The sequence below is a fragment of the Pseudochaenichthys georgianus genome, chromosome 10, assembly GCF_902827115.2.
Source record: "Pseudochaenichthys georgianus chromosome 10, fPseGeo1.2, whole genome shotgun sequence".
Classification (NCBI taxonomy): domain Eukaryota; kingdom Metazoa; phylum Chordata; class Actinopteri; order Perciformes; family Channichthyidae; genus Pseudochaenichthys; species Pseudochaenichthys georgianus.
This window is the reverse complement of record NC_047512.1, coordinates 33,977,677-33,998,787: the sequence shown is the minus strand read 5'-3', so window position 1 is coordinate 33,998,787 and position 21,111 is coordinate 33,977,677. Positions and strand designations below refer to the sequence as shown.

Below are 21,111 nucleotides of genomic sequence, written 5' to 3'. Positions count from 1 at the left end.
CACCTACACACTTGGAATCTGTCCAGAAAACCGTTATAAATGTTGGCTACTGAGCAGCTTTTATTTGCAGCAGTTGGAGGTTTAAACGATCTGTCAAGGACACAGTTGGTAATGTAACTCAGTCTAGAGTAAAGTAAACACTACGCATTGACAAGGTAGTCACAAGCCTTAAGAATATAGAGGTGCCTTAAAGATAACTTTTAAGCTATATTTTATCATGAAGAAAAATATATGGCAACCTGTTCATGTACGCACTTATGTTCATGTACAGTATACACGTATTTTGCAGGTGAGTCGGAGAAGCCAGTAGGTGCGGTGTCATTACAGTATACAGTAACAGCCCACAGTTGCATGATGAATGGAGTACAGAATCTCAACAACACTTGCAATAAAAATAAAAATAATGCTTTCTCTTCAAAATCTATTTTATGCTAACAATGAACACTAAAAAGACAAAGCTGTGTTACATTTCTGATTATTTCGTCCTCCAGTTTTAAGAGATAATGTAAGTTCAAACTGTAATGGAGAAATCCTCAAAAGAAGCTCGCTTGTAGTTTTCAAAGCGGGGATCAGCACACCAGTATTATTATGGACTAAGCTAAACCAAATGCTAACAGCAATTCTCCTGCGGACAGGATGACTGTCAGATGCGCTGAAATCCTGTGCTAGATTTCTCAAGTCTATGGGACAGCCCTTGTATAAACTATAACTACGAGAAGATGAAAGAAGTCAGACAGGTATTAACTGAAAATAGATTCTGTGACAGTATGCTACATTTTTCGAGCAAATAACTACACTTACTGTAATGACGCTGTTCCCTTGTGGTTTTCCGGCTCACCCTTCAAATATGTGCCGACATGAGCATGTTACAGTCATTTTTCCATACCATACCAATTGCTTTAAAATGACTGTGAAGTGTGTTGAGATGTTGACTTCAAATATATTTTTCCCTTGAACATTTCTAAAATGTTATTCTAATCCAATCAATAGGGAGGATTTAGGCGTAGGTTGAAAAGGGTGCCATTACTTCATTCATTAATCTACCTCAGTTTGGGGAAGCATTTCCTACCAATGTTGCAGAATAAACTATCCTGAGGCTTTAAGATAAAATAAGATGAAACTTTATGTATCCCCTTATTCAGGTGTTAATAGCAGCAACAGTGTCAGAATGAAAAACAGGATTCACACAGGGTAAAAATATAGATCAAATAGAATAAAAATAAAAATAATAATACTGCAAAAATAAAGTGACTATGAAAACAAGATATCACAGTAAAAAGTTGTGCATTTGTATGAACATGTTAAATATATTTACATACTGTACTGTAAGTGCAGATGAGAGTGCAGGTTAAAGTATTGTAAAACAGTGCAGTTGTTATGTTTAAACAGTGGTTACTATTCGAGAACTCTTCTCAGACCGCTTTTAGTGTCTCCAAACAACTAAACAGTACAAATCTGTTATTTTTGCGTTCTTATTGGTCGTCGTAATGTCCTGATTTTTCCTGTTGTGTATACATATTCGTTACAAAGGAATAAAGTTATAATAAAGATTAAGCAAAGTTTGTCTTGTCTACAGCAAACAAAAAAATGTGCTGCTCTCATCACTGCTGCTGAAGTGTGTGCAGGACATGGTGATGGAGATAAGTTGAACTTCCTCAGAATACCTGATATTTTTTAAATATAAACAGAATCTCGCACGGAAAGACTGAAATAATGGCGACAGACACACAGACAAGCGGCCTTTATCGGTTCCGGAATTTTCTTATTCAATTGTGTCTCAGAAGGATGTCTTGTTTAGTTTGGATACAAGTCCAGAAATGTGTGTTTGAGTGTGTGTTTGTGTGTGTGTGTGTGTGTGTGTGTGTGTGTGTGTGTGTGTGTGTGTGTGTGTGTGTGTGTGTGTGTGTGTGTGTGTGTGTGTGTGTATGCGTGTATGCGTGTATGTAGGCAGCTGACCCTGCTGTGAACAGGGCCACTGTGCAAGACCACAGAGAGACCATTCTTCACTGTGACACAAACACACACACTACTACACACACTCACAGCCATCATCTCTCTCCACTCTCGCTCTTACTTCGTCACATTCACTTACACACACAAGCACACATACAGAGGGAGCAAGAGAGTCACTAACCATCGTTCTCTTATTGTCGTGCACTCACACAAACACAACAGTCTTGCACTTTCTCTGTTTTCTCCCCAACACGCACGCACGCGCGCGCGCGCACACACACACACACACACACACACACACACACACACACACACACACACACACACACACACACACACACACACACACACACACACACACACCAGTGACTGTGTCTGGCCACATAATGAGCATTATTCCACCATGCTGACTGTGACTCACTGGTTTCGCTCAGGGGACTGGAATGTAAAGCTTCATGTCTTCAATATATTTGACACTTAAAAACATAAATAAATATGCAAAGTTCAAATATATAGTCAAACAAAAATAAGCTGGTTTGGATAAACTTATAAGTAGGTATAAAAGGTCATAAGAAGAGCAAATTTGATTAGGTTAAATATGAAAATTATTTTCCCAAAGTTAAATATTGCTTTTTTTAAGTGACTTATTTCCTTTGATGGAGACTTTGAAGTATGTTAAAAGCGATTAACACTGTGTGAAATAAATGAGTTAAGGGACATTTGACAATTAATACACTCAAAACCATTTGTGCTCAAATTGTATTTAGTTATTAAATTGGTCTAAAGTATTTTTGTACAAAGTCTGGTACAGAGGTACTAAATCACAAGAAAAATAAGTCAGGACCTTTAAAAAATGTGGAAAAACAATAACATGTATATTATATATATTTACACTGCATGTTTATGCATATCTGTTATACTCGTCTTGTTATTAATTGACAGATAAAAAATACTTGTGCAATGTGTATTTTCGCAGATACAGCAAGAACATTTTCTTCCCATTAGCTACTGGCCTCATCAACAAGGCCCGGGACCACCCTGAAGCTGACTCTTACCCCCTACATAGACACTTTTCATAAAATAAATTCACATAATGCAAGCACATCTTGTTCATTTTAATGCTGTTAATCCTGCACAGCTCTCCACTTTAAATTTCAATATGTGTCATATTTTTACTGTTTTTTTTCCTTATCATACAATATTAGTCGTTGGGCACATGGGAAGTCTGTTTTTTCCTCAAATCTAATGAAGTATAAAGGAAAAGAGGTAGTGACATGTGCTCAAATAATTAATAAAGTATGATAGTAGATTTTTCAAAAAGAGTTGAACATTCATAAAATGTAAACCGTTGATTTCTCACATTAGTTATCTTTATGGAGCCTGCTTATGTGTGAGTGTGTGTACAATTTCCTTGAATTTTTCTCTGTAGGCCTACTTTACATTGTAGTCGTGAATTATTATCTATTCACTTACCTTTGTTAATTATTAATTAATCAGTCAATATGTATACTACTACTGAGATGTTCTCGCGATAAACTGAACTTCTCCCCACAAAAACACAAACACTCGCGCGCACATACACAGAGGTACACGTGGAGAGATTGTTCAACGTTACTGCATTTGTTAACTTATGTTGAGCTTAATGTTTAAACTTCGTTTCACCGGGGTTAACTAGTTGTCATGTTATCCGAGTCGCGTAAAGAAAGAGAAAACACTTCCATGAGCAAACCTCAGCTGCGTCAAGTTAAAATAAATTACTGCAATCCAAGACCGGATGATGCTCATTTCACAACACGCTTTAATGAAGTTAATTGTAAAATGTTTAGCCTGAAGCAGAGTAAAAATGCATACTAAAGTATGTAGGGTACTGTGTACCTAGTAGTCCAACTGGAAGTTATCTTCTAGCGCAACTTAAAAAACCCATAGTTTATTTGATATTGATTTTTCTAGATGCACTTTAAGACAGTTAAGACTGTTTTGATAAAACGTATGCCTTTTTAATACAATTCTGTTGATGTCAGTGTCATTCCTATCTTTAAAAAGTGGAAATATAACCGCAAATAGTAATGACACTTATTTTGAAAGATGGGTCCGGAAGTGGTGTTTTTGACGCTGCAGAGCTAAACTTCAGAATTAACCTCTATGGAATTAACCCGACCAGAGGAAAACCCGTTAGTTTGTAGAGAAAACTGTGAGCGTCCATGTCTTTTCCACAAATATCAACCCGCTGACACACTTATTGGCAGCAATGTCGAGAGAAAACACCACTCGAAGTTTGGACAGCATAGACCTCGCTGCTTTAAGGGTAAGTTCAAAACTGTTGTCTTGCTTTTTAATGAAATGTTTGAGTAAACATTGGAGGATGTGGTGGGTGTTGCTTTGAAACTTAATGTTCCCCCCTTGTCTAACGGTCGGCTCTCACTATGTACTTTATAACGTTATATCGTGTCTTAAATCGGTATTTAATGCGTTGAAAACATTATAACATTACCCTGTAACATTACGCTATCTGTCTGCACTGTGTCCAGTTTGCTGAAACTTTACAAGCTACAGTGTTTACACACAGGACTTTCCTTTGGCTGGCTGCCTTGATTGAAAGGTTGACATGCAACAAGTGAAAGCTAACCATGATTCACGTGTGTAATTATTGGCAAAAAACACACTTGTTAGTCAGTTTATGGAAGTATTTGTCTTCTTTTGTTCTGCACAATATTTTTGACATTTCCCCTTATTATTTTGCATAGGAAATGACTGTGTGACTCAAGTATGTTTATTGTCATGTTATTGGATTTTTGAAAAGTTGTAGCTTATAGTATTTTAATGAAACACACAATCATCAATCATTTCTTAGCAGTTTCTTATAACTCACAATGTTATCCTTTTTGCAGTCCCACTTCCTTAGTCTCCATCCCAGTATAACCCTGCATTGTTCTTCTCCATTTGCCCCAAGAATCAACCATTCAAAGGCTGTATTGTCACACACCAGTAACAGTGTAGTTGTTGCTAATGAATGTATTAAGTCTAAGGCGCCTCTAACAGTGCAACATACAAGATACTTAAGACTTAAAAATAAGTAAAGTAGTGCAAGACACACTGGTGCAAGTAAAATGCAGGAATAACTAAACTATATATGTCATGTAAAATAGAATAAGATGAAATGGAACGTACAATTAAATACTGTACAGGGTAATAAAATGATGGGTGCACAATGAATCAACAGGTTATAAAAAATGTATTTTGAAGCAGTGTCATCAAAATTAAGTGCAATATTTTGTAGAGGCAAAAAATGTGAAAATATAATTTAGAATGAATGATTGTGTTGCTGCAGAGACATAACAGCCTTAATAAAACATTTTGTATAGTACAGATCCTTTAAAAAACCTTGACCAATCATCATTTGTCATTTATTTTTCAATGATGTATGGGTAATCAACTCTTAGCATGGGTCATTTGCTAAGATCGCAAATCATATCCATATATGTGTAGTGAAATCTGCTCAGCTAATACTTAGCATCAATCCAATCTGAGCGTCATTTCTCTATATTTGTTCCTATTTTTATTTTTATAGGATCCAGCTGGTATCTTCGAGTTGGTGGAGGTGGTCGGAAATGGAACGTACGGTCAGGTGTACAAGGTGAGTACTCCCATGACGCCTTCTGCCATTCTTTTCCCATCATAAAAGATGTGTGTTGCATGCATGGCAGAACGTAGACACAGCTGCAAACTGATACTGATATATCATGTTTCCATTCAAACACTGTTTACATGGCAGTAAGTGAGATCATAAAAATAGCTTGTTGTAGTTAAAAGATTTCTCTCAAGCCACCGTGAGCCTCCAGAAGCCTGCGGACACACGGTATAAAACACGTCACTTCTGGTAAAACGTATTGCTAAAACGCTACTTCCAGTCAGTTAGGAGGAAAGAAGAAGAAATTCTTAGCTGACTGAAACGTCCTTTAGCTCTTACAAGCAGAACCCACATACACACACATGAGAATCTGTAGTATCTTTTAAAGGCCCTGGGTGGGGCTCACTTCCTTATCGCAATATCTGTTTGTGTGTGAGTGGTGTGGTTTGTGGTTGCAGGAGGTGTTTAGTCTTATTTAGTTCTGTGCAGATGGTAGTGCCCTCGGTGCAATTTCTGCTTGCGTGTTTCTGCAATAACACAAACTGTGTTTTGCTAAACCTTTGTGGCACACTCAGATTTCAACCTTTCAAAAAAGTGATCTTCTTAGGTAGGATGAATGTACCACAGAAGGGTTCAGACTCATTTACATTTTTAGATTTAAAAACTAATTTCTGTCGGGCTGCTTTCAAAAGATGTACCAGCCTTACAAAACAAAAAAAGATATTTATAAACAGGATTACATCAAATTGCTTCAATCCAAAACAAATTAAGCAAAAGCAATAGAGCTGTACGTGGAGGGTTGTTGTATTTTTTGCACAAGGAATAGATGCAAATTCATGTTAGCTTCAAATCACTTTTTGACATAGTTTACTTGCTTATCAGTGTGGCACATGTATATAATTATCAACAATAAATACCACATTAAGTTGGCTAAAGAAGTGACTTGGACGATGGTCTCCCTTAAAATGTGTTATATCGCTTAAAACTGTGAGAATATAAATGAAGGTACAGGTCAAAAGTTTAGGGTTTAGGAATGAATGAGGTCCATGGATGGTCTGTGTGTGTGTGTGAATGTGTGTGAGACAGAAGGTGGGTGTGTGCCTCGATTGCCACTTGATTTCCTGAAAGAGGAAATGTTGCAAGAGATGCACACAGGACAGTGAGGCCTGTGTTGCCTTTACACAGGGTGCTTTTACTCCGGGCTAAAACAAATCACTAATTTCATCAAATGACTCGCATTCATTGATGCTGTATCAAGGAGAAAACCTCCATTATGGACTCATATTGGATAATCCTATTTAGGGGGACGTGGACTGAACACTTGTACGATTTTATTGTAAGCGATTAGTTTATTTATTTGGCAGTTCTGTTTAACTCCACAAGGATTTGCGCTAAAGCACCACATTATATTTGTGATTTGTATATTGTGATTACTTACTGATTTTAAAGGATGCATTACATTTAAGGGATTTAATGTTCCTTACTTGCCAAACTTTTCAATTATTTTTCTGTATCCACTAAGCCATTATACTCTAATGATTATTTGTCAAAAGCTCCTTCGGTAAATATTTTATCGAAGCACCAATATCGTCGCAAAAATTGATATCAAGGTATTTGATCAGAAATATCTAGGGATGCACGATAATTATCGGCCCGATAATTATCGGTCCGATATTAGGAATTATGACGTCATCCCGATAAACCGATACCAGTATTAATAGCCCCGATAATATACAATATATTTTTTGGGTAAAAAAAAAGAAAAAATACTGCGGTGTGGGTGGATTGGGATGAGGGGCGCTTGTTTTTCACTCGGCTCCTCCCGTTTTGCCAGTACTGTGGTGTTAGTGGTTTAGGAAGAGGGGAGTTCTTCACAAATCCAGCGCTCCCTAATACTTCGAACCTGATCAGTCACGCCATCGCTACGATGGTGTGTTAAAAGCGTACGAAGACAATAATACAATACTGTGTGTGTGTGTGTGTGTGTGTGTGTGTGTGTGTGTGTGTGTGTGTGTGTGTGTGTGTGTGTGTGTGTGTGTGTGTGTGTGTGTGTGTGTGTGTGTGTGTGTGTGTGTGTGTGTGTGTGTGTGTGTGTGTGTGTGTGTGTGTGTGTGTGTGTGTGTGCGCGCGCCACGTTGGAGCTATGTGCAACTCAAGGCATATGCTCGAACCGGAGCTGCCTGGACGCTGCAATCATGTTGCTGAGTGTGCTGACTTCTCCTACAATGTCCCGCTGTCTGCTTCCTGCATCAAGTCAAGTGCTCGGCGCAGTTGTGTGGATAGGGCGCTCCTCTGTTTTCATTTAAACAGCTCCTTATATCCGTTAGCGCAGCTAGCTAGCACCAGATGCTAACAACAACAATGCGTAAGGTCTCTCTCTTGCTCGCTCGGACCACACGTACACACACCCTCCCGGTCCTCCAGATGGCCAGTCGGTGCCTGCCGGTGAGTGTGGAAGTGTGGTCTGCCACAAGTGGGCGGCAGGAGCGGGGCTGTCAGCATCAGCTTGTAGATGGTATTTTAAACTCGATGCGCTCTGAAGCTACGGGGCGGCCGAGGACAAAAAATACACATGCGTTAATCGCGTTAAAATAATTAGTGGCGTAATTTTTATTATCGGTTATCGGTATCGGTATCGGTCTTGAGAAGCAGGAAGTTATCGGTATCGGTATCGGTTTCAAAAAACCAATATCGTGCATCCCTAGAAATATCGGTATATTTGAGAGTTTTACATTGACTAAGGAATTATTTTTGGACTATTTGCAAAATGACACATTAGTTGACATCTTTGTATTTAAAACAAGTGACTGAAATAACGATAAGATGAATTGCTATAAAAGAAGTTTGGATGTAAGTGTATGATGCTTAGTGACAATCAAGTGAACCCAATGTGGACTCTGCAAATCTGTTCCCAGATACAGAAACTCAGAAGTGTGTGCGTGTGTTTCTGTTTCAGCCATACTGTGAGTTTCACATGGGAAACCAGGGCAGGAATAGGGCCTTTAGAACAATGACTCAAGCGACACACACACACACACACACACACACACACACACACACACACACACACACACACACACACACACACACACACACACACATTCGGCACCTTAAGAAAACACTCAGTTGTGGATTGACTGCAGGAGATGCTGACAAAGCATCTGGTAATTTCCTCTGTTTACTTATATGTGGGTTTCATTACACTGCAATTATTAGCCTTTTAAGTAATTTCACTCCAGCAAATACAGCAACAGATGATCAGATCTTAACTCGAAGTGTAAACATCTGTATTACCATTTGGTAAAATAATGATTTTAGGCATAATGTCATGATTATACGTGATAATATTGTGAATCGCAATCATTTTGGCCAATAATGCTGACATGAAATGTTCATATTGTTTCTTGCCTACTTTGTTGTTTAGTACAAATGTGTTTGAATTGATAGTATTAGCTTTTTATTGTTGTATAAAGGCTTGCAGCAGAACCAAAAGGCCAAAACAGAGAAATGGCTGGTTTTGCGAAAAAGTAGTTTTCGTAAGGTCTAATATGGGTTTACAATCTAACATTTAGCAACATGCAGGGCTAAGGTAAGGTCAGTAAAGTTGGGCAAACAAATCTAATTGGGCAGGCAGCAAGTAAACACACATATAGCATTTATCAAGAAAATCAAGGCTCAGCTCGGTGGTAATGACTGAAGCACTGTGGATCTTGGCAACATTGACCCTCTGAGAATCTGTAGGAAAAAGGAGTCCTCTTCTGTGTGAATGAATTACAAAGAATCAGGCACGTGTCTCAAGAAAAGCAAGACTACGTAAAGTCAGAATGTGGAACATTTCAAAACGCACAAAATGAAGTTTAGAAGAGCTAAAGGGCGAAGACGCTGAAGAGATAGATGGAGCAAGAGGTTCATGTGCAGTGCAGAGAAATGGAGCAGGAATGAATCCCAAGATCTTTATGTTTTGTTCTACAGCACAAAATACTTCAGTATATTCACCCCTTGTAAATGCCCGAAGCATCTATGCGTCAAAGAAACGGAGGTTGCAAACAAGTGACTAAAAAAGGCTACTTATCATCATCACACCAAACACGAGTCTGCTTAGCGGTGGTGATGTGATGTCATGAGACTGTGATGTTGTTTGATTATAGACTTACGTTAGCCATTTACTTTTGGCAATTGCATTTAAAGTGGTGTTAATATGTGGAGACTATCCTGCCGAACAAAAAGGTCTTAGGTATTATCAACGTGTGTTGTCCAAGGATCTTATTTTGTGCAATATTTTGAAATCCAATGGAAAAATCTTATTGAGTTTTAATTGAGTCAGCCCTTGTGATGCTAACTTCTGTGTCAGCCTTCAATAATTCATCATCAATGTGCCACTCATTGTTTGTTGTAGTTAACACAGTTCATCTAAGGTAATGTTTCCAATTAGCTTTGCTCCGAATTCTCTTGTTGAACATCTGACTTGTGTCGAGCAACAGGAGTCGATTATTGTAATTGCTAGAACTGTTATCCTCATAATGTTTTGATCCACTAATTGCCAGTTAGTACTCAGATATAATGTCAACCAAAGCCCGGTCACAGTGGGAACTGACACTGAAAGGAAATGAGCCCCATTAGCCTAAGTCTTCCTTTGAATCCACCGAAACGTGCTCCTGGTCAGCAGACAGAAGACTGCCCCAGGAACCAATTTCAAACCATCATAAACTACACAAGAACCCAAGAGTCTTCAATCCACTTGGTTTCTTTTTTGTATTTTCGCTTCATCATCAGAATGGAAATAATTATGGACAGATCATAACAGCTTTGGCACATAATAAGACAACACAGAATTTTCACTGGTAAAGGAAAACTCCAGACTTGGAGAGTGCAGAGGTTTGAAATCAAAAGTCAAGACCCAAGGTGGAGAGGATATAATGACGGGTTTGTTCCAGTTATTTAAGCTTTAGTATGTTTCAGTAATGAAACTGGTGTTTGACCTGCCCGTGACATTTAGTTCTGCTAACTCCACCCGTACAGTTTTGGCTAGAAAGTGAGGGAGGTTTTGAGGACAAGAACTAAAGTGGATTTCTAATCTTCTCTGTCATATAACCTCACTTGTCTTATAACCCTAATTCTTCCACTCTTACTTCTTCGTCTTTTGCTTGCCTTTGAACCTTGCCATCATGCACATATTTAACTTTTTGGGATTTTCTTTCTTTTTGGAGTGTGCACACAAGGACATAACCTTAGGTGTCCTACTGATGCAGTACACCATGCACATTATTAGTATTAAAGGATGTATTATGTGCAGTAGTAATCACATGGTAGTAGTATGCCTGCAGTCATTTTGGGGCCCAGGGGAAATAAGTGTCTGACAATCTGAGAGTGCGAAAACAATTTAATTAGTTTTTTGTGGGGGATTAGTGATAGGTTGCTCTGCTCATACATGAAGAAATAAATGCACCGTAGTAAATTAAGCTGTTTGAAATAAACAAGTTAGTTAGTTGCTTTATTGGAAAGTCTTAATACTGCATTACTATGAGAATTAGATGAACATGCTCATCACACGCACGCACACACACACACACACACACACACACACACACACACACACACACACACACACACACACACACACACACACACACACACACACACACACACACACACACACACACACACACACACACACACACACACACACACACAGGGCGTTTCCCTGTTTGCAGGAGGAACTTCCCTTCCTTGCAAGCAACTGCTGTAAAGTCACCTTTTTGTGTGTTTGAATGTGACAATGTCTAGGTCCGCAAACGCTTAGCACCATGATGACTGCTGATGCAACACTGTGCTGCTCTGACTAGCTGATGAAGTAGCTACTAGTTGCAGGACTAAATTATTACAACATGTCACTTTTTTATGTCAGTTACAGCATGGAACTGACCTGTACGTAAACATATATTTAAAAAATACAGCAGTTTATTTAACATGTATTTATTGTTGTGAGTTGAGATCAGCTTTTTGCTTTTGACAAATGTGTAAAAAAGTCCACATTTTCTCTGTAGCTATGGGGAAAAAATAAAGTCTGGGCAGGGGAGTTGGGGATGGGCGTGGTTCATCACATTTCATGTAGTTTTATTTTCTGCAGGATTTGGAAAACAAATATCTCTCTTAAAATCTCATCCGGCAAAAATAATCCATAGGTATATCCCTTCAAACTTATCCTGATACCTGTAGAAACATTGTTGCTTTTGGGCTATATGTTCACCATGTCCAAAGACACCAATTTGTAGTCAACAACCCACACTTTCTATGGGAGCTGTTGTTACTTGTGTTCGGGGCTAACAAAACTACAACAGCCATAGTTAATTTAGTCTAAGGCCATTAGCTCAACACATTTTATAAATAACGGCCAGTATTACATTTTTTATTAGACTATTACTTATCGAAAGTTTTATTAGTCTAGTCTAATTTTTCGGGACAATTGGAAGAACATTTGTGATTTGTGACAACTGCTTGTGAATGGGGCTGTCTCAAGATGGGGATAGTGGCAGTGTGAGAAAAAGTTTTTAGAGAGTACTTGTCCATGGACAAGTGAATTTGGCAATTTACTTGTCCGAATACATTTTTCACTTTTTTTTTTCACCACGGTTTTTACGACACCGCTTAACGTAAGTGAGCGGTACGATTTTACTGCATCACACATAGGGTTGGGTATCGTTTGTATTTTAACGAATCTTCCGGTTCTGCTTTTCGATTCCGGTTATTTTCGGTTCTCGATTCCGGTTCTTTGAGAGGGTAAAAATAAGTCAAACTGGGAGAAAAATATATTTATGAAAACATTAAGTCAAATCTGTATTCCTATTTACAAATCACTTCATACTGTTTAATTTCTTACGGTTATTGAATACAATTATATAAAAATAATCTCTGCATTGTTTAGTTAGTTCCAAGTGGTGCAGTTTGAGAACGTACAACTGGCCCAGTGTCCTCTGATGTTACACTGCAACCTGCCTGTGAGACAGAGTCCAACCACACATGTCCAACACATAGGACATAACCTAATAATAATAATAATACATTATATTTATAGCCTATAGGCCTAGCGCTTTTCTACAACTCAAAGACGCTTGCACGCTATGCATGTCCTGCAATACACATGCTGCAGCTGCCCAGCTGCTCACTGTTTGTAAAAGTAAATAAATAGTATTTTCATTTCAATAATGTACTTTCTATACCCTGCTTCATAAACAATACTGACATCCCTGTGCTCCTCCGAGTCTGGGGTCCGGGGATGTGAGGACAGCGCGAGGACACAGACAGGGAGGCTGCTTCACTTCATAAAGGAAATGGCGGTCAATATTAACAACACAGGAGCTAAAACGCTTAATAACCTTCATTATGTGTTAGAGAAAGAACATAAGAAAATTTGACAAAGATGAGGCTGTCAAACAGGCAGCGGATGCGCTGTGTGTAGAAAGAGAGAGAGACGCTGAGCTGCACCGTGCAGCGATCAGCTGATATGGAGCATAGAGAGAGCTGCAGTCCGCGGGGCTCGGCCTCGCCTCCTGTCCTTACAACTCTTATTAATCCCGGTACCGGACAATTGTTATTTGTTTCTACTCGGAACCCAGTTTTGCTTCCAAACCCTGCCACTGTGCTACACTTCCCACCCCGCTCCGCCCCACCCCCGTCTAACTGTACAGAAAGCGGCGAGATGCATTTCCTTAGGAATCTACAAGCAGAACCGAAACTAACATTTCTAAACGAACAATGGCGGACACGTACAATTTGCAAATGAGTTCTGCCTTTTGTAAACTGAATGTATCAATAATTTGTCAATAAATCAGGCCGAAAAACATCACTTGTCCGCCGGACAAGTCAATTGAAAGATCTACTTGTCCGATATTGTAAATAACACGTCCCGGACGGTGGGACGTGTACTTTTTCGCACACTGAGTGGTGGTCTAATGGATAGTGAGGTGGGGTGAAGATCGGAAGGTTCTGAGTTCAAATCCCGCCAGGAACACTTGAGTAAGGCACTTAGCCCTTAGTTACTCCAGGGAGAACGTCCCTGTAATTGGTCATTGTAAGTCGCTTTGGATAAAAGCGTCAGCTAAATGAAATGTAATGTAATGTAATGTTATGTCTGGTCCAAGACCCCAGGAAGTGAGTGAGGTGCTGAAGCTCATTTTCATAGTGTCCCAACGACGGTACTAGAACTTGTCAATCCATGATGTCATTGGACAAGAAAAAAAACGTTTTGCCCTATCTGATCTAGGAATTATTGGACATTTTTTGTCATGAGAGGCAATTATTTGCTTCATGTGCCATAAAGCAACTTTTATAGGAATGAACAGGGTACCACCTTCAACTCCGAAACCAGTTCTCTTTATACATCAGAGGTCTGGTCACCTTATCTGGGGCATTTGCTTCCATAGCCAGCGCATCTAAGTAAACCTCGAAGGCTCCGTGTTGAAACCTCACTGACTGCACAGCCATAAAACAGCTGGCAGCAATCGATTCCCAGAATGAATCACTCACACTTCCTCAAATCTTTCTGGTTTCAATAGTGTCATTTCCCTTTTCTGTCACCCACATCATCATCATCATCATCATCATCGTCATCATCATCATATCTTACTAATGATGACTGATCTGCTGACTAAAGAGTACAAAAAAATCCAAATGTACGTTTGGATCAACTGCTACCTGCAAAAAACGCACCCCCCTTCTCTCTTTCGTGACCCCTAGAAGAGTCATATTTTGAAAAATCCTTGCATTAGATTAACTACTCGACGGTTTATTTGAGTCACATTATTGCACGTTGTCACTCTTTAACACATGATTTGAAACTGGGAACATTGACATGAATAACGTCTTATTTTGAAATGAAAGGCCTTGTTTCAAAGCTCAGCAATGTTGTGCGGGGGTTTGACCTTGGGGGAAAAAGAAGAGACACAGAGAGACAGGAAACATCCTCCGAAATAGTGTAGAGCTGTGTTTCTGCACAGAGGTGGGAGAGACGGAGAGAAAAGGAAACAAAATGAAAACAAAGAGTGGAAACGGAGTGAGCGAGAGAGGGCAAAAGGAAGGAAGGCAGGGGTGAAAGGCAGAGAGACATAGAGGAGGGGAGGAAGGAAGAGGGAGAGAGAGCGATGAAAATGTAAGCGCGTAGAGGAAAGTAACCCCCCATGAGGTTTGGAGCTATGCTTTGTGCCGATTACCCGTGCGTCAGGGTTTCCGTTAGCCGGTAATTACCGGTATTTAGCTGGTGACATTTATTAAAAACCGGTCAATTCAAAACCTGCCGGTCAAAATGTCTGGTAATAATTAGGGAGGCTCCGATCGATCGGCCGCCGGTCATTATCGGCCGATATTCACTCTTAATAGTTTGATCGGTGCTCTCTATAAAGGCCGATCAGGAGAGCTAGATCTGATCGATATGGACATAAACGCGAGTGAAGTGTAACCGGACGCGAGAGAGAGATCAGATCAGCTGCTGAGTCTGACCGAGACACGCAGCTCTGCATAATCACCTGAAGCCCCGCCCTCTGTTTAGCGAGCTGCAGGAGCTGCTTGAGAAACGGACGTGCTGTCAGGAGAGAGAGAGAGGGGAAAAGAGAGGATCCGTTTCTCCCGTGTTATTATTCAAATGTAATGTAAACTTTTGAATAATGTACGTTATCTACTACAAGTAGTTTGTTTGAATGTAATAATTATGTTGTTTGTTGTTTGTGGAATCATTTATTGAAAAATGAATCTGTTACAATTATAAACTGAAGCAATATAAAAATGAGCCCCGTGAACTGAGTTTTAAACAGAAGCATATCTGCTCATAGTCCGGTAATTACATGCTAACGGAAACTCTGCTACACAACTCTTATTATTATTGAAATATGACCGGTAAGTTTCAAATTAGTCCGGTAAAATAAATTCTGCCCGGACATTTGACCGGCGAGGAAAAATCCTAGCGGAAACCCTGCCGTGCGTGTGTTTTCTGTGTGACCCGAGCACTGAGAATAAGGGGAAAGAGTTGGAATATCACTGCAGAACTGACTTGCCGCCTTACCGTACTTTCTAAATGCCAACACTATAATTAAATGTACTCCAGAGATTCATTTTAAAACTTGGATAAAATAAAAAAGACTTTTCAAAAATCAATGCAGCGAGGCTGAGATATAGTCCCTATGGGTGAGGCTCTCATATTGCTGAATCTTAAATTCTCATAATGCAACTTGATGCAGGCGGTGCCTTCTCTTAAGATCCCGCCTGCCTCATAAATGCCATTTCCTCTCAAACTCCCCACTCCCCACACGTGTGCAGTACAAACTTTTAAACCTGCCTTTATTTATCTTTTATCATAAATGGGTTTTATTCATAAGCAGACCTTTTGCCTGGTCAAAGTAGGTAAAGCAAATTGATGACCTTAACGAAGGCTCGGTTCCATGGAGTGCTCCACTAAGCTAGCAAGCTACCAGACAGGGCCTGCCCTAAGTGCAGTGCAACTATCATTCATGTTATTGAACACAACTTTACTTTTCCTTCCATTACATTTCTAAATATAATTTGAAGGAAATGGCTATAGAGTAAATTAACCTTTGTAATATTACATACATCATTATTGTAATATTATATAGATATTCAATATAATAATATGACGGGACGCTCTTTATCATAAAACCACAGTACATACATTTACAAACATTGATAAATGATATGAATGTAACTCGCTGATTATTTGATAGGCAAAACTTGTCACTGTTCTTTGGTGAACAAACACTGTCAGAGTAAAGAATATCATCAGAAAAAACCACAACGATGACTTGTCATTCCTGTTTTAAGATAAGATAAGATCATTGTCAATAGGATTTGACAATACCAGAAATGTTCGTGTTTGTAACCCTTACCAGTAAAATAATGTAACTCAATGGAACCCCCTTCAACTTATTACAGCCTGCCAACAGCTAACTGCTAACAGCTCATTTTGACTAGCTTTCCTCCTCCCGATTTGAACACAGATGTGTTGTCCACCATGCAGAATTCCCAGGGAAAAAATACTTGCATCTCCTGGACAGGTCAATAGTGAGTTTACTGTCTTCCAGACTCGTTGACGCTGTTAGTTTTGGGCCCTGACAGTGGTATTGTGGTACTCATAGAAAAACGAGTACTGTCGTGTTTTTTTGCCACTGACCTGGTACCACATAATCATTTTTGGAACATCTGTAGTCCTTCATTAGTCTGGAGAAATATGAAGCGTTAAAGCATCAAGTGGGATAAAGTAACAACAAGAGCCATTCACTAGCAGGAACCACGCCACAACAAGGTGATGTTTGTAAGTTTATTGAAGTAACATGTGAATGATATGAGGGGGGTGAAGAGATGATCTGGGAGGACGAGCTGTGGTCCGTGCAGTGGGAGACTCAGAGTGGGGGTTCCGTCTCCGGCATGATCTGCGTGGGCTGATTACGGGCCCCCCAGACGATACCTGGGATTAAGGTGTTAGTATACGCAGTATATAAACGTGCACCGTTTAAATATAGATGGGGAGGGAGGGAGGGATGTAGGGATGTAGGGATGAGGGATGTTGGGATGTAGGGATGAAGGGATGAGGGAGGGAGGGATGTAGGGATGTTGGGATGTAGGGATGTTGGGATGAGGGGATGTAGGGATGTAGGGATGTTGAGGGAGGGAAGAAGGGATGGGTGGATGTATCGCTCGGTGTGAGTCGGAAGGGGAACTGTATGGGTAGAAAGGGAGAGGGAGGGTGGGTTGAAAGGATGGAGACGAGCAGTGGCCGGAAGTTTTGCCGGATATAAATAGGGGTGGCCGTGGTTCGAGGTGGAGTTTTAGGCGTGGCCATGCTCCTGAACCTATGTTAACAATTTAACCTCATTTCACTAGCAGGAACCACGCCACAACAAGGTGATGTTTGTAAGTTTATTGAAGTAACATGTGAATGATATGAGGGGGGTGAAGGGATGATCTGGGAGGACGAGCTGTGGTCCGTGCAGTGGGAGACTCAGAGTGGGGGTTCCGTCTCCGGCATGATCTGCGTGGGCTGCTTACGGGCCCCCAAAAGAGTCGGATTAAAGCAGCTGACTTAAGCGTGTGCGTGTCTGAGATCATTAAGATTGTTGCGGATGTAAGCGTGATACGCTTGGGATGACGAGCGGCCGAGGGCCTAGATGGTTGTATACGGGATGCCCGGTCTAGCTGCTGTGGACGCTGCGCCAATGCGGGAGGAATGGCTCGAATAATATTCTGAGCATATCCCCAAAGTGAGCAACACGTTGTGGAAGTGTTTCTGGAACCAGAAACGTGTGGCCCTTTACCCTGTTTCGGTGAGAGAGAGTGGGTGTTGAGGCGTTGCGTATGCATCGTATCTTGCGCTGAAGTATTTGGTTAGTGGCTCGTATGGCTGGGATACGAGTTCAGGCGGAAGATGTGGATGGGGAAAGAAATTCCCAGCTGATCCGTTTTATTCCGGAGTGTGAATATGAGAGTCGTTTGCCGTGGAGGGCTAACGGCTGCCGTTTCGTGCATCTGTCTGCCTGTAAGTAGTTTGACAAGAGGAGAGTGATGCGCTGTACTTTCTCTGAGGATGGAGAAGCCCGGAAAGACATTGAGTCCAGGGTGATGCGTAGAAACTCAATGGAGGTTGTAGGCCCTGAGGTTTTCTCCTCAGACGGAGGAATGCCAAGGTCTGAAAAATATTTGTATGAGTGTGCTCAGCCCGTGGCGGGGGGGTGAGGATGGTGGAGTGACTGTGAGAAAGAAGTCGAGAAGATGGAGCATGTGGGGGAGTCTGTGGTTGTTTGGGGACTATTGAATGGCCTATCATGAATCCTTCTTTGACTTCTTTGCCCAGTAAGGTGTCAAAGGTGTGAGGTTCTGTTAAAGCGGACTGAAGGTTGTGGCAGATGTGAGATGTGTCAGGCAGTATTGCTAAGCCTGGGTGGAAATCATGGGTGAAGCCTTTGGTGAGAAGTAAACGGACTATCTGGATGATTCACTGAGGCGGTAGCTAAGTTGCTTATCTTGACGGGTGTGCTGAGTTGCCGTGCTAGTCAATCTGCTGATGTAGTTGGGTTGTGGGGGCAGGTGCTCCTGGCATGAGCGCCGCCGCAGAAAGAGCAGATGTGCATGAGGCGGCAGCTAGAAAAAGAGCAGCCTAGGTCATTGAAATTGTTGCACGCCGTCCTGCCTCCCTGCGGGTGATAGACAGTTAAAGTCTGAGGCGTTGCGTGATGGAGAGGAAGGTGAGTGAGGTGTTTGAGATGGTGGAGAGCTGACTAAGCATGCTAAGGCTGGGTGGGCAGGGGGCTCCGCATAATTGGCAAGGGAGGGATGCGAGTGCTGCGAAGATGCTGCAGTAACGCTTGGAGTCTGGAGCACCCCGGTATGTTCCCTGGTTGAGCGGGTTGATAATAAATAATAAATAATAATAATAATCCTTATATTTATTATGGCGCTTTATCAATGACTCTCAAAGCGCTTTACAAATACACTGCACGTACAGATCATACATACATGTAATGGTCATCTGATGCGGCCGGCGGCTTGGCTAGCGAAGTTTATTTTTATTATTCATTTATTTTTCTGAGAGAGAGACCGGAGCGTCTGCTCACGGCGAGAGTCGGAGTGAGAGAGACCGGAGCATCTGCTCACTGCGAGGGTCAGAGAGAGAGAGAGAGACAGGCACGTCTACTCACTGCGAGGGTCAGAGCGAGAGAGACCGGAGCGTCTGCTCGCTGCGAGGGTCAGAGCGAGAGAGACCGGAGTGTCTGCTCGCTGCGAGGGTCAGAGAGAGAGAGACCGGAGCCTCTGCTCACGGCGAGGGTCAGAGAGGGAGAGACCGGAGCCTCTGCTCACTGCGAGGGTCAGAGAGGGAGAGACCGGAGCGTCTGCTCACTGCGAGGGTCAGAGAGAGAGACCGGAGCCTCTGCTCACTGCGGGGGTCGAGAGAGGGAGAGACCGGAGCGTCTGCTCACTGCGAGGGTCAGAGAGGGAGAGACCGGAGCCTCTGCTCACTGCGAGGGTCGAGAGAGGGAGAGACCGGAGCGTCTGCTCACTGCGAGGGTCAGAGAGAGAGACCGGAGCCTCTGCTCACTGCGAGGGTCGAGAGAGAGAGACCGGAGCCTCTGCTCACTGCGAGGGTCAGAGAGGAGAGACCGGAGCCTCTGCTCACTGCGAGGGTCAGAGAGGAGAGACCGGAGCCTCTGCTCACTGCGAGGGTCGAGAGAGGGAGAGACCGGAGCGTCTGCTCACTGCGAGGGTCAGAGAGAGAGACCGGAGCCTCTGCTCACTGCGAGGGTCGAGAGAGAGAGACCGGAGCCTCTGCTCACTGCGAGGGTCGAGAGAGAGAGACCGGAGCCTCTGCTCACTGCGAGGGTCAGAGAGAGAGACCGGAGCCTCTGCTCACTGCGGGGGTCGAGAGAGGGAGAGACCGGAGCGTCCGCTCACTGCGAGGGTCAGAGAGGGAGAGACCGGAGCCTCTGCTCACTGCGAGGGTCGAGAGAGGGAGAGACCGGAGCGTCTGCTCACTGCGAGGGTCAGAGAGAGAGACCGGAGCCTCTGCTCACTGCGAGGGTCGAGAGAGAGAGAGACCGGAGCGTCTGCTCACTGCGAGGGTCAGAGAGGGAGAGACCGGAGCGTCTGCTCACTGCGAGGGTCAGAGAGAGAGAGAGAGAGACCGGAACGTCTGCTCACTGCGAGGGTCGAGAGAGAGAGACCGGAGCCTCTGCTCACTGCGAGGGTCGAGAGAGAGAGACCGGAGACTCTGCTCACTGCGGGGGTTGAGAGAGAGAGACCGGAGACTCTGCTCACTGCGAGGGTCGAGAGAGAGAGAGAGAGAGAGAGACCGGAGACTCTGCTCACTGCGAGGGTCGAGAGAGAGAGAGAGAGAGACCGGAGACTCTGCTCACTGCGGGGGTCGAGAGAGAGAGACCGGAGACTCTGCTCACTGCGGGGGTCGAGAGAGAGAGACCGGAGCCTCTGCTCACTGCGAGGGTCGAGAGAGAGAGACCGGAGCGTTTGCTCACTGCGAGGGTCAGAGAGAGAGAGACCGGAGCCTCTGCTCACTGCGGGGGTCGAGAGAGAGAGAGACCGGAGCCTCTGCTCACTGCGAGGGTCGAGAGTGAGAGAGAGACCGGAGCCTCTGCTCACTGCGAGGGTCGAGAGAGAGAGAGAGAGACCGGAGCCTCTGCTCACTGCGAGGGTCGAGAGAGAGAGAGACAGGAGCCTCTGCTCACTGAGGGGGTCGAGAGAGAGAGAGAGACCGGAGCCTCTGCTCACTGCGAGGGTCGAGAGTGAGAGAGAGACCGGAGCCTCTGCTCACTGCGAGGGTCGAGAGAGAGAGAGAGAGACCGGAGCCTCTGCTCACTGCGAGGGTCGAGAGAGAGAGACCGGAGCCTCTGCTCACTGCGAGGGTCAGAGAGAGAGACCGGAGCCTCTGCTCACTGCGAGGGTCAGAGAGAGAGACCGGAGCCTCTGCTCACTGTGGGGGGCGAGAGAGAGAGACCGGAGCCTCTGCTCACTGCGAGGGTCGA

At 42.8% G+C, this 21,111-nt stretch overlaps 1 protein-coding gene across 1 annotated transcript in view; it reads left to right on the top strand.

Moving 5' to 3' along the window:
* The first annotated feature begins 4,079 nt into the window (after positions 1-4,079).
* The window catches only part of LOC117453843 (mitogen-activated protein kinase kinase kinase kinase 4), a 130,560-nt gene continuing 113,528 nt past the window's right edge, over positions 4,080-21,111 (top strand). The window contains exons 1-2 of the mRNA XM_034092858.1: positions 4,080-4,258; positions 5,522-5,587. Of these exons, the coding sequence (XP_033948749.1) occupies positions 4,202-4,258; positions 5,522-5,587 (123 nt within the window). The 5' untranslated portion in view covers positions 4,080-4,201. The remainder of the gene's footprint in view (positions 4,259-5,521; positions 5,588-21,111) is intronic.